General features: G+C 45.0%; 1 protein-coding gene across 1 annotated transcript in view; it reads left to right on the forward strand.

The window, feature by feature from the left end:
* The window catches only part of FANCM (FA complementation group M), a 257,273-nt gene that overhangs the window by 143,448 nt on the left and 99,511 nt on the right, over positions 1-14,314 (forward strand). The window contains exons 5-6 of the mRNA XM_068254157.1: positions 6,877-7,008; positions 11,764-11,896. Coding sequence (XP_068110258.1) covers positions 6,877-7,008; positions 11,764-11,896 — 265 coding nt within the window. The remainder of the gene's footprint in view (positions 1-6,876; positions 7,009-11,763; positions 11,897-14,314) is intronic.

The raw sequence follows: 14,314 nt of genomic DNA on the forward strand, positions 1-14,314 counted from the left end.
CATGCTGGGTGGGAGAAATATCTCTGTAAATGACAATGTTTTCATTTTTTTTACACACAATTGTCCATTTACAGAGTTATTTCTCCCACCCAGCATGGGTATGTGTAAAAATACACCACAAAACACATTATACTACTTCTCCTGAGTACGGCGATACCACATGTGTGGCACTTTTTTGCACCCTAACTGCGCTAAAGGGCCCAAAGTCCAATGAGTACCTTTAGGATTTCACAGGTCATTTTGCGACATTTGGTTTCAAGACTACTCCTCATGGTTTAGGGCCCCTAAAATGCCAGGGCATTATAGGAACCCCACAAATGACCCCATTTTAGAAAGGAGACATCCAAAGGTATTCCGTTAGGAGTATGGTGAGTTCATAGAAGATTTTATTTTTTGTCACAAGTTAGCGGAATATGACACTTTGTGAAAAAAAACAATTAAAATCAATTTCCGCTAACTTGTGACAAAAAATAAAAACTTCTATGAACTCACCATACTCCTAACGGAATACCTTTGGGTGTCTTCTTTCTAAAATGGGGTCATTTGTGGGGTCCCTTTACTGCCCTGGCATTTTAGGGGCCCTAAACCATGAGGAGTAGTCTGGAAATCAAATTCCGCAAAATGACCTGTGAAATCCTAAAGGTACTCATTGGACTTTGGGCCCTTTAGCGCAGTTAGGGTGCAAAAAAGTGCCACACATGTGGTATTGCCGTACTCGGGAGAAGTAGTACAATGTGTTTTTGGGTGTATTTTTACACATACCCATGCTGGGTGGGAGAAATAACTCTGTAAATGGACAATTGTGTGTAAAAAAATCAAAAGATTGTTATTTACAGAGGTATTTCTCCCACCCAGCATGGGTATGTGTAAAAATACACCCCAAAACACATTATACTACTTCTCCCGAGTACGGCAATACCACATGTGTGGCACTTTTTTGCACCCTAACTGCGCTAAAGGGCCCAAAGTCCAATGAGTACCTTTAGGATTTCACAGGTCATTTTTGTTTCAAGACTACTCCTCACGGTTTAGGGCCCCTAAAATGCCAGGGCAGTATAGGAACCCCACTAATGACCCCATTTTACAAAGAAGACACCCCAAGGTATTCCGTTAGGAGTATGGTGAGTTCATAGAAGATTTTATTTTTTGCCACAAGTTAGCGGAAATTGATTTGAATTGTTTTTCTTCACAAAGTGTCATATTCCGCTAACTTGTGACAAAAAATAAAATCTTCTATGAACTCACCATACTCCTAACGGAATACCTTTGGGTGTCTCCTTTCTAGAATGGGGTCATTTGTGGGGTTCCTATACTGCCCTGGCATTTTAGGGGCCCTAAACCGTGAGGAGTAGTCTTGAAACCAAATGTCGCAAAATGACCTGTGAAATCCTAAAGGTACTCATTGGACTTTGGGCCCCTTAGCGCACTTAGGGTGTAAAAAAGTGCCACACATGTGGTACCGCCGTACTCAGGAGAAGTAGTATAATGTGTTTTGTGGTGTATTTTTACACATACCCATGCTGGGTGGTAGAAATATCTCTGTACATGACAATTGTTTGATTTTTTTTACACACAATTGTCCATTTACAGAGAGATTTCTCCCACCCAGCATGGGTATGTGTAAAAATACACCCCAAAACACATTATACTACTTCTCCTGAGTACGGCGATACCACATGTGTGACACTTTTTTTTGCAGCCTAGGTGCGCTAAGGGGCCCAATGTCCTATTCACAGGTCATTTTGAGGCATTTGTTTTCTAGACTACTCCTCACGGTTTAGGGCCCCTAAAATGCCAGGGCAGTATAGGAACCCCACAAGTGACCCCATTTTAGAAAGAAGACACCCCAAGGTATTCCATTAGGTGTATGGCGAGGTCATCGAAGATTTTATTTTTAGTCACAAGTTAGTGAAAAATGACACTTTGTGAAAAAAACCCAATAAAAATCAATTTCCGCTAACTTTTGACAAAAAATAAAATCTTTTATGAACTCGTCATACACCTAACAGAATACCTTGGGGTGTCTTTTTTCTAAAATGGGGTCACTTGTGGGGTTCCTATACCGCCCTGGCATTTTACGGGCCCAAAACCGTGAGTAGTCTGGAAACCAAATGTCTCAAAATGACTGTTCAGGGGTATAAGCATCTGCAAATTTTGATGACAGGTGGTCTATGAGGGGGCGAATTTTGTGGAACCGGTCATAAGCAGGGTGGCCTTTTAGATGACAGGTTGTATTGGGCCTGATCTGATGGATAGGAGTGCTAGGGGGGTGACAGGAGGTGATTGATGGGTGTCTCAGGGGGTGATTAGAGGGGAAAATAGATGCACTCAATGCACTGGGGAGGTGATCGGAAGGGGGTCTGAGGGGGATCTCAGGGTTTGGCCGAGTGATCAGGAGCCCACACGGGGCAAATTAGGGCCTGATCTGATGGGTAGGTGTGCTAGGGGGTGACAGGTAGTGACAGGAGGTGATTGATGGGTGTCTCAAGGTGTGATTAGTGGGGGGAATAGATGCAAGTAATGCAATGGCGAGGTGATCAGGGCTGGGGTCTGAGGGTGTGGGCGGGTGATTGGGTGCCCTAGGGGCAGATGGGGGTCTAATCTGATGGGTAGCAGTGACAGGGGGTGATTGATGGGTAATTAGTGGGTGTTTAAAGGAGAGAACAGATGCAATGCACTTGGGAGGTGATCTGACTGCGGGTCTGCAGGCAATCGGATGGTGTGGGTGGGTGATCAGATTGCCCGCAAGGGGCAGGTTAGGGGCTGATTGATGGGTGGCAGTGACAGGGGGTGACAGGGGGTGATTGATGGGTGATAGGTGATTGGCAGGTGATTGACAGGTGATCAGTGGGTTATTACAGGGAAGAACAGATGTAATTAATGCACTGGCGAATTGATAAGGGGGGGAGGGGGGTCTGAGGGCAATCTGAGCGTGTGGGTGGGTGATTGGGTGCCCGCAAGGGGCAGATTAGGGTCTGATCTGATAGGTAACAGTGACAGGTGGTGATAGGGGGTGATTGATGGGTAATTAGTGGGTGTTTAGAGGAGAGAATAGATGTAAACAATGGATTTGGGAGGTGATCTGATGTCGGATCTGCGGGCGATCTATTGGTGTGGGTGGGTGATCAGATTGCCCGCAAGGGGCAGGTTAGGGGCTGATTGATGGGTGGCAGTGACAGGGGGTGATTGATGGGTGATAGGTGATTGGCAGGTGATTGACAGGTGATCAGTGGGTTATTACAGGGAAGAACAGATGTAATTAATGCACTGGCGAATTGATAAGGGGGGGTCAGAGGGCAATCTGAGCGTGTTGGCGGGTGATTGGGTGCCCGCAAGGGGCAGATTAGGGTCTGATCTGATAGGTAAAAGTGACAGGTGGTGATAGGGGGTGATTGATGGGTGATTGATGGGTAATTAGTGGGTGTTTAGAGGAGAGAATAGATGTAAACAATGGATTTGGGAGGTGATCTGATGTCGGATCTGCGGGCGATCTATTGGTGTGGGTGGGTGATCAGATTGCCCGCAAGGGGCAGGTTAGGGGCTGATTGTTGGGTGGCAGTGACAGGGGGTGATTGATGGGTGATTGATGAGTAATTGATGGGTGATTGACAGGTGATTGACAGGTTATCAGGGGGGATAGATGCATACAGTACACAGGGGGGGGGGGGGGGTCTGGGGGGGGGGGGTCCTGGGGAGAATCTGAGGGGTGGGGGGGTGATCAGGAGGGGTCAGGGGGGGAGATAAAAAAAAAATAGCGTTGACAGATAGTGACAGGGAGTGATTGATGGGTTATTAGGGGGGTGATTGGGTGCAAACAGGGGTCTGGGGGGTGGGCAGGGGGGGGTCTGAGGGGTGCTGTGGGCGATCAGTGGGCGGGGGGGGGGGCAGATCAGTGTGTTTGGGGGCAGACTAGGGTGGCTGCAGCCTGCCCTGGTGGTCCCTCGGACACTGGGACCACCAGGGCAGGAGGCAGCCTGTATAATACACTTTGTATACATTACAACGTGTATTATACACTTTGTAGCGGCGATCGCGGGGTTAACATCCCGCCGGCGCTTCCGTATGGCCGGCGGGATGTTACGGCGGGTGGGCGGAGCCAGTTGCCGGGGGAAGCGCGCGTCATCAATGACGCGATCGCTCCCCCGGCTAAGGAAAAGGACGCACCGCCTTAAGGCGTATTGCGGTCCTTAGGGGATCCACTTTGCCGCCGCCCATGGGCTGTGGGCGGTCGGCAAGTGGTTAAACAATACCAGTTGCTTGGCAGTCCTGCTGATCTCGTTGATTGCAGTAGTGGCTAAATCCCACACCTGAAACAAGCATGCAGCTAATCCAGTGTCCATTCAGGGGCTGTGGCTAAAAGTATTAGAGACACAGGATCAGCAGGAGTGTTAGGCAACTGGTATTATTTTAAAAGGAAAAATCTATATCCTTCTCAGTTTAGGTTCCCTTAAAATGCAAATAAAAAAGTATATAATAAAAAGAGAGGTAATTGCTTATCTCTTCAGAAGATATAGATACCAGTTCAACTGGAAAAAAAGTTTTTATTCAAAATGCAATCTGACAACGCGTTTCACGGGTCATGGCCCGCTTCCTCAGGTCAATACAAAATGCCTTGATGGCATAGGGGATAGAGTGTAGGCGCCTCTAATAGGTATTGGTATTAGAGGTGCCTGTCCATAGGTAAGTATCTGACTTTTTAGTCGCTTTACATTTACTTTACAGAAGATATTTGGAATTTTTCAGGATGGAGTGGGCACATGAGGTCTCTCACAATGCATGAAAATGCTGATCATTCGTTTGCTGTACCTGAAAGCTAAACACACCTCCAGAACCGCTGGAATGCAATGATGTCAGCTTGTCAATCGTACAGAGCCACACTAATCCAACATGTATATACAGACTACACGAATATACAGCCAGACATCAGAGAATGGCTCTATGAGGTAACTGATTCGGGACAGTATAATGAGGCATAGCAAGAGATTCTAATTTTCTTCCTCCGTCCTAAAAAATGTCCATGTGTATCTTGGCAGCAGACGTCAATCAGCTGTATTACGTATATTATGTACTAATGCAGTATACAAGAGATCTAACCTATTTTTTTTTTATTCCTAATAACCTTATTTCCTGTGTCAATGTGGGAACATCAAATTATCTATCGCTAAGAGCACAAACTGTGCAAATACCTTCTTCAAAAAATGATGTTAATAATCAATGCTTTTATCATAATGATTTTCCTCCTCTGCTGGTACAAATTGAAATTAAGTGTAACTCTTTGACTGCCAGCGGATGGATTGCAGCCGTGCTGTGCAGGCTTTTCTCAAACAAGATCTTTGGGAATACATTCATGCTGATATGTCCTCTTCAATGAGTATAGCTGTCCTGTGCTTTCTCTAAAGCTGTATGGATATTCACGATCATCTACTGTACATTGAAAGAAAAATAGTCATATTAAGATCACAGTGGAGTCTGCTTCCTATGCAAATGTTAAGCTAACAACCCACTGCAAGACTGAATTGCTGGAAACTGCCAATGAACGAAGTTTCCACGCTCTTAATACTAAAGATCTTTACCAATGGGATGCGAACAACAGCAATAGACCGCAAGAAGGTTACTGACGATTGGATCGTTAAGCATAATGATGCAGGGGGAAGTTCAATAGACTTTAGTGGAAAGATTGTTTAAAGGAACCCTGAGAAAGGGGATATCAAAAATGTATACATACCTGGGGCTTCCTCCAGCCACCTCCTGCTAGATCGCTCCCATGCCGCTGCTCGCAGAATCAGCAAATTGCTCCGGTAAGTCCTCCGGTCCGGGGCATACTGTGCAGGCTGGCTGTGCACGCTCCCTTGTTGCACTCTCGTGGCTGGGAGCGTTCTGCACCTGCGCAATAGTACTGCGTAGGCGCAGAGCGCACTGAGCGACGGGGGAGCGCGCACAACCAGACTATGCCTGTGCCGGCTGGCCCCAACTGGACGACTTACTGTGGGCCAGGTTCTGAGGCTGCAGGTAGAGGAGGATGGCAACGTGGGAGCGATCTGGCCGGAGGGGGCTGGAGGAAGCCCCAGGTATGAATACATTTTTTATATCCCCCTGTCTCGGGTACACTTTAAAGCGAACTCTAAGTCCGAAAAAAGAGTTTTACTCACATGGGGCTTCCAATAGCCCCCTGCAGCTGTCCTTTGGCCTCACTGTGTCCCTCTGATCCTCCTTGCCCCGCCAGCAGCCACTTCCGGTTTTGCCGTCAGGAGCCAACAGGCTGGGAATGTGAGTGGTTCTTCGTGTTCCCAGCCACAATATCGCCACCTATGCTGCTATAGCATATAGTTGAGCGATTTGATCCAGTTTGATCTGTCATGATGTTCTTTCAAAATGCACAAGCATAATCATAATCATAAATTGGCCACCTGTAACCATCATTCACCACCGCTTTTTCTTTAAAAGATCTTAAAAATACACAGTGCTGGTTGGAATGATCGTTCCTCTGTCATTCTGGCAGATGAAATCTTGCCGTGGGTATGGACATTTAGTTGGTGTGTGGTATACTTGAAACCCAGCTCAAAGTACAGCTCTAAAGCCTAGTACACATGTACAGCAGTACGCAGGGATTGGCGATCAATTCCTTGGGCAGCAGTGCAGGCGGAGTTTTGTACATATACATCACTAGCCAGATTTATGCAGAAGAGTATAACATCTTTTGATTTTGCCATCTCAAGATTTCTTTAACTTCAGTCACAGTAAAGCTGATCTCCCTTTTCTGGTATTTGAAGTTTGAGTTTTACCATTAATGTAAACAAGGCCTAATGTGCATGTTCCATAGCAGTTAATCTTTGTAATCTGTAATGTTACTGATGTGATATTTGTGTTCATCCATAGGTTCTAGAGACGGTCGCTGGTCGATTGATACAGAATAACGTGCTGGCACGGAGAGATATCCCCAACCTAACTAAATATCAGATCATCCTGTCTCGTGATCAGTTCCGGAAGAACCCTCCCTCCAATATTATGGCAAGTCTGCCTACACTGGCTACTTTTATGGCAGCTGTACTGCATAAAGGCTTCTTTAGACTGGTGATTGTGGTGGTACCTAAATGTGCATCCTTTGGTCTTCATGTGAATGGAGATGGCATGGAACTGACAGTGTTGCAACATTTAATAAATACTACTGTAGAAAATATCCCTGGAGCTTTTGGTTAAAGGAACCCTAAGTTCAGAATGCTGCACAGGAAGCTTGCAGCATTCTGTCCAGTTAACTGTGGTGTGATTCTGCTTTTGAGACTACTTCTTTACTGCAGCTGTAAAGCAAGTAGTTTTGTTCTATTCAGAAAAACACTGCGCCAAAGTTCATACACTGATTACCACTTCATACAGTCAACAGTCAAAGATGTGTTCGCTGCAGAAAGTCCAGTTCTTGGATAACAAAATTCAATTAAACTGCCGCGCTCTCCACTCCTGTAATCATAAAAGACAGACTCCGCATAGGGTAATATTGTTCAGTCCTGCTTTTCACACTATTCCACCACCTACAAATCACTCGTGCTCTGTGCTCCCCAGGTGGTGAATCATCTGTCTCCCTCACCCCCTGTTCATAAATGCTCACCAGATTCTCTCCACCTCAGTTGTCAGGTGGGTCTCACACATATCACAAACACTTGCTCCCAATCCTCTCTACCTCAGCTGCCAGGCGGGTTTTATGGATATCACAAGACCTTGTTCCTGCAAGGGAAAGATCTCTGCATAGGGTAGTATAGTTCAAGCTGCAGTACAGTTATTTTAGTAGTTTTGTTACCTACAGAAGTTGCCAGTTCCACAATTGGGTGGTGCAACAATAATGTGCCTATTTACCTATCCCAACCTTCAGGCCGGTTTCACACTGGAAACTAGCGGTAGCAGTGATATTGGACAGGAAGTGAAAGCCAAACAAAGTGGGGCTCCAGTGTGGCCGAAATAAGAAATGTGCGGAAGTGTATTAATAAAATAACAAAAACAATAAAAAAAAAACAACCTGTGCTGCCATGGACTTTCATGACATCTGGTCTGGCACACGTCGCCGCACATGTTGCCCGACAACGCACAGATACTTTTCCGTAACATGTGATGCATCCGGTGCATCGCATCCAGCGTGAAAGGCCCCATACACTTTCATTGCCCTACAGCAAAACAGGGTAATGCACCACAATGAAAACGCTCCAGTGTGAAAGGGGCCCCAGTGTTTTTGCCATATATTAAAAGCAGGGCTATGGAGTCAGTGCAAAAATCATCCGACTCCTCAGTTTATGAAACCACTGACTCCAAATCCAGGTAACCAAAATAACTCGACTCCTTAGTCTAACACTTACCAGGGCTGTGGATTTAGTACGAAAATCATTTGACCCCCGACTCAGATGCCTCAGTTTATGAAACCACCGACTCCAGGTACCCAAAATTAATCCGACTCCACAGCCCTGATTAAAACTTAAAATGTTCTTATGTTTTTGTGTGTTCCTCTGAAAGAAATACTGTCATATTCCTGAGACCAAAGTGGCTGATATCTAATAGCGTTTTATTATTTTAGATGTTGTTAATATTATTATTATTATTACTACTGCTACTACTACTACTACACTGGATCCTGAAATTTTGATGCCATGATTCATTTCAGTGCCCCTTTTGTAGTTATTACCTGCATTCTGCCTTCCCTGGCCTCTTTTTGTAGCAAGCTGTAGGAAAGCATTTTTGCACTCATCTGTGATTAGCTTGCCTAGTAGCAAGAGGTTACCCTTGTGTCTATTTAGGTATACTTAAAGGGAACCTGAAGTGAGAGGTTTATGGAGGCTGCCACATTTATTTCCTCTTAAACAGTATCCCCCCCCCCCCCCCCCCCCTGCGAAAAACACACAGCTACAGAGAGGGAGAGAGTCTGGGACACAGATTTAAATGTTATGTCTCCCAAATTTCTCTCTTTGTCACTGCCATTTTAAGATTTGTTTCTGTATTTTATGTTCACCCTGAGACCAGGGCTGTGGAGTTGGAGGCATTTTGGGTATCTTGAGTCGGTGATTCACAAACTGAGGAGTCGGAGTTAAAGTCGGTTGATTTTTGCACCGACTCAAAGCCCTGCCTGAGACAGGTGCTCAGGAGAGAAAGTAAATCCACCCAGGTGTTTGTATTCTCTCAGAGGGAGTTATGTAGAAGAAGCATATGGTTCATCTTAAAAACAGTCCTAATATGGAAAGCACTTGCTGTGTATTCTGGACTGCAAAAAAAAGTTACAGTAGTAAAATGTTGCATTGTAAGGATCTTGCAAGCAACAGTTTGATATACAAGCACAGAACATATACGCACGTAACGTCATCACAATTGAGTCGATGGTTCTTTTCTTTCTGACACTGCAAGATTGTACCTAATTGTACTTAATCTGAGTGTGGACACTGCACAATGTCACATGTCTGTCAAATCCTCAAAAGTAGGCAAAAGCAACTTTGATATATTCCTTGTTAAAGCCACACACAAAAAAACTTGGTGTGAGCCTTCATTTTGTAAGTTAGTTATAGTGAAAGTCTCTTTTACATTTTTACTTTATACAGTACAGTACTTTGTATTAAATATTTTTCTATAAATGTTTTTGGATTGGGGAACGAACATGTGATAAGAGTACTTTGGATTACAAGTATGTTTCCGAACGAATTATGCTCACAAGTCAAGGTTCCACTGTATTTGAAATTTGTACCAGTGAAGACTGCTGTTCATTTCAGTTGTTTGGAACAAACATTATTGTCACAGGAGCCCTTGTGGCTGACCGCACTTAGCCTTCTAAACGGTGCCAGCGCACAGATCGTGCGAACTCTGGTCGCAGTCAATGCGCAGGAACCGTTAAGAATTAGCCGCGGACAACTCAGAAGGGAGCCCGTGAGACACGGGTGATTACCACTTCACCCACTGGTTCAGAGTAAACTGCCACCACCGCGGTTATCATGGGACCGTGGGGGCCCACTAACTGACTGACTAATCCTGCGAATAAAACGGTTAAACACACGATATTCTGTCTAGCCAACAACAAACAAACAGTAGCGTATCTTCAGAGACCCGGGATCATTTCTGTGTGTGCTGATAAGCAGGGTAGCGGAAAGTGAATGACTTGGAGAAAGTCGTTTATTCACGCAATATAAATAATTAATATATACAGACAATTATTAAACAGTAATAGCCAGTATGAAAAATAAAAGAAGGGAGAAAAATACTTAGTTCCTGGAAAGATGTCCTTATTGTGGGAAGAATCATAAAGTCCTTGGTTTCAAAGTCCCGAGTTCAGAGTTCAGACCAGGTGGATACCAGCATATCCTCAAGCTGGCATCTGATGAGTGCAAGATGGTTCAGTGTGGAGGACAAAAGCCCGCCTGCTGGCTCTGTGCTTTTGATGAAGCTGGTTTGGGGGTGTGGCAATGCCGGCCCCCTCTGAACTACCAGCAAATGACAGTTCATTCCCTCTCAGAGATTTTAGAGCTAAACTTATGAATTGCTGTAACTCCTGAACCATACACGTTACATTTAGGGGGGTAACAGCTTCATACTTGGAGGAAAATACAGATTAATATGATACCTGACATGGCTAGTGCATCAGATCAGGGTCCTGAGTAGATTCATACCTGGGTGGTAGGGGCCCCGGGCCCCTCTCGACTGGTATCAAGAGATCCAGCATGACCCTACGGATCCAATGATACCGCTCTCATAACCACCCTATTTATTGTATTCTGTAAATGGGCAAAAGATTATATTGTACATTCATTTCTTCCTGCTAAGGCCGGAGTCAGCCTGACTGGAGTCCAGCTGTGTCTGCTTCTTGTCTATGAAAGGCCCTGTTGGCTCCTTCAATTAACATCTGAATGTGAAATCTGCTTAGACAACTTTGAGTTTACACCTCTGGCTTGATCAGCAGTCACAGGGCCAGTCTTCCTGCCAGCTGCTTGTCACCTTATACCTGATGGATGGGCCATCAGCACAGCTTGAAGCCAGGGACTCTCCAGTGCAGATTAGGCTCAGGCTCATTAGCATATCAAAAGAGCCAACCAGCATTTGGAATGGTGCTCTCTTTGCTAAGAAAAGGACTTTAGCTGTCCCTACACACTCAACCCAGATTGTACCGTTTTGAAGCGCAATCGATGCAGGAATCGAGTGCGATCGTTCTTTTCTTCACGGGCGGTTCCAGGACGCGCCTGCGTCCCCGCAATCGTCCGTGACAATTATGTTTAGACTGTGTAGAGAGGATTTATCAACTTCAAGTTGAGTGAGTGACCTCTACGAAACACTGGTGTTGGTGAAGCACAAAGCCTCTCTGTTGACTTGCTTTGCACTGTGCCTATCCCAGAAGGCAAAAAGCACCCACTATACATCCCCCCTTTTTATAATGGTCATCTCATAATGATTTTCCACTCCTGTTTCCTTACCCTCATGTATAAGGAAAACAGATGACTAACTGCTAGCTTTTCAAATCGCTAGAGGGATCACTCCGCCTTATTCAGCGTGTGTTTAGATAAATGGACTTGCAGAAAATATCAACAGGTATAGGAGATAGAAGGGGAATGGAGGTGAGGCTGTATGTATAGATGTAGTGGTTTGTGAGCTGCAGTTGTGGTGTCTAAATTGAAGCCATTCGTTATAATAACTTGTAATTGGAATTCAGCCAGACTACATAGAATACTATGCTTTCCCATTTCTGTGATTCAAGATGCACAATAACCTATGTAGGCCATCATAATTGTGTTTTTTTTCGTGTGTCTCCCACAGGGAGCGCAAATGGGAGCGGTGGAAGGTGATTATGCTCTCTGTATAAGCTTGTATCACGGCTATGAGCTTCTATTCCAGATGGGAACACGGTCTCTGTACTACTATCTGCGATCAATTATGGATGGGTCTAAAGGTGAGAGGCATTCAGCATTTTGCACATTGATTGTTCCGCCAATCATTTTTCACCAATCACAGATATTTATAAGTGCCCTTATGAGCTCTTTTTCATCAGACCAGAGGGGTTAGTTAAAGTACAAATAACATTTAGTACTTCAGCACTGCTAGGACAACAACTCTCTGGACCAGGTCTTTCTTTCTTTCTTTTTTTTTTTTTTTTAATTTCTCAAAAAGTTTTATTAATTTTTCAATATAAAATAACAGAAAAATAGTGCGATAACAAGGTGTGCTTTGCAAATAGTAACATAGTGTATATACAATTTGAGGTACAGCAGAGTCTGCAAAAGCAGAGAAAAATACACATATAAACATTTTAGATGTCAGTAGCACCATGGCATCTATTACTGACATCTTAACAATTCAACATTAAACTAATATAAAAGTTCCTTGAAAAGTGAAATCCACCACGCAGAATCAGTGGTTTAATGATCCTGACAGTTTGTACCCTTTTTAGTTTTGTGCGTAGTCCAGGGGTCGTGGAAGGGATGGATATTATCCTTATAAAAAGAAAGAGATATAAGGCCCTGGGTCAGAGGCACAGATATGCTCAAAACAAGTTCTAGTGAGTAAAGATTCGTGGGACCTAATATATTTTTTGACGAAGTGTGAAATTTGCAAGTAACTGAACAGCTCTGTATCTGGGATTTGTTTATGCTCCTTTAAAGAAGCAAATGATTTGAGAGCTGTCAGTCACTAAGCTATAGATTGTGGTTAGCCCTTTTTCTTGCTACCACTTAAAGTACGGTGACCATACGTCCCGCTTTACCCGGGACGCATCCCGCCTTCGGGGGGCGCTGTCCCAGGCTGCATGAGGTCCCGGGACGTCCCGCTTTTAGCAGCGGGACGTCCCGGCCTCGGGACTCTGGCCACCGTACAATGAACTAGCCGCAGCCTCTCCTAGACGCTGCGCTAGTTCATTCCCTGCAGCCCCGCTCCAGCAGCCTCCTCCGGCAGGCGTAGGCAGAGCAGGGCTACGGGAAGATGTCGTCCGGAGGCGGAGCCCTGTACTGGAGACTATTTGTGTCTCCAGTACAGGGCTCCGCCTCCAGAACGCCATCTTGCCGTAGCCCTGCTCTGCCTGAGTGCCTGTGAGCCCGGGAGCTGCACACACACACCAGAGGCCGGCCGGCTGGCTGACTGACTTATGTCAGGTAAGTAAATGCTTTTTTTTCCAGGTGAAATGTTTGCCCACATTGCGTACATTTTGTGCTGACATGTTTGCCCCCATTGCGTTTATTTTGTATTGACATGTTGCCCGCAGTGCGTTTGTTATGTACGGACATGGTTGCCCCCACTGCATTCATTTTTTACTGACATGGTTGCCCGCAGTGCGTTTATTTTGTACTGACATGTTTGCCCGCAGTGCGTTTATTTTGTACTGACATGTTTGCCCGCAGTGCGTTTATTTTGTACTGACATGTTTGCCCGCAGTGCGTTTATTTTGTACTGACATGTTTGCCCGCAGTGCGTTTATTTTGTACTGACATGTTTGCCCGCAGTGCGTTTATTTTGTACTGACATGTTTGCCCGCAGTGCGTTTATTTTGTACTGACATGTTTGCCTCCATTGCGTTTATTTTGTACTGACATGTTTGCCCGCAGTGCGTTTATTTTGTACTGACATGTTTGCCCGCAGTGCGTTTATTTTGTACTGACATGTTTGCCCTCATTGCGTTTATTTTGTACTGACATGTTTGCCCCCATTGCGTTTATTTTGTACTGACATGTTTGCCCCATTGCGTTTATTTTGTACTGACATGTTTGCCCCCATTGCGTTTATTTTGTACTGACATGTTTGCCCCATTGCGTTTATTTTGTACTGACATGTTTGCCCCATTGCGTTTATTTTGTACTGAAATGTTGCCCGCAATGCGTTTATTTTGTACTGAAATGTTGCCCGCAATGCATTTATTTTGTGCTGACATGTTGCCCATTGCGTTTATTTTGTGGTGTCTGGGGTAACTGTTGCTGCATTTATTATTTAATGGTCATAGTTGGCTGTGTTTGCTGCTTTGGAGTTATGGTATACTATTAAATAGCATCACACAGTTTCTGCACACCCATGATGCGAATCCTCGTTTGACCACATCACGGCGTAAACACTGCTTTCTTATGCCTCGCTGTTGCATCATTACGTTAGCTCCGCCCATAGAATGTTATGGCCGCGCCCATTTTTCGGCGCGGCAGGCACCACATTTTTCACCGCGGCGCCCCCCTCACCCCCATCACCCCCGACACTGTCCCAGGTTGAGCCTACAAAAATCTGGTCACTGTACTTAAAGAGAACCAGAGACGAAGCACCCTCATGTATTTTATTACATTTATCAGTGGGAACATGACAGTAAACACCTACCCTGCTTTTAGTTTTATTCTTC

This window comes from Hyperolius riggenbachi, chromosome 9 (assembly GCF_040937935.1).
Source record: "Hyperolius riggenbachi isolate aHypRig1 chromosome 9, aHypRig1.pri, whole genome shotgun sequence".
In the NCBI taxonomy this organism is placed as follows: Eukaryota; Metazoa; Chordata; class Amphibia; order Anura; family Hyperoliidae; genus Hyperolius; species Hyperolius riggenbachi.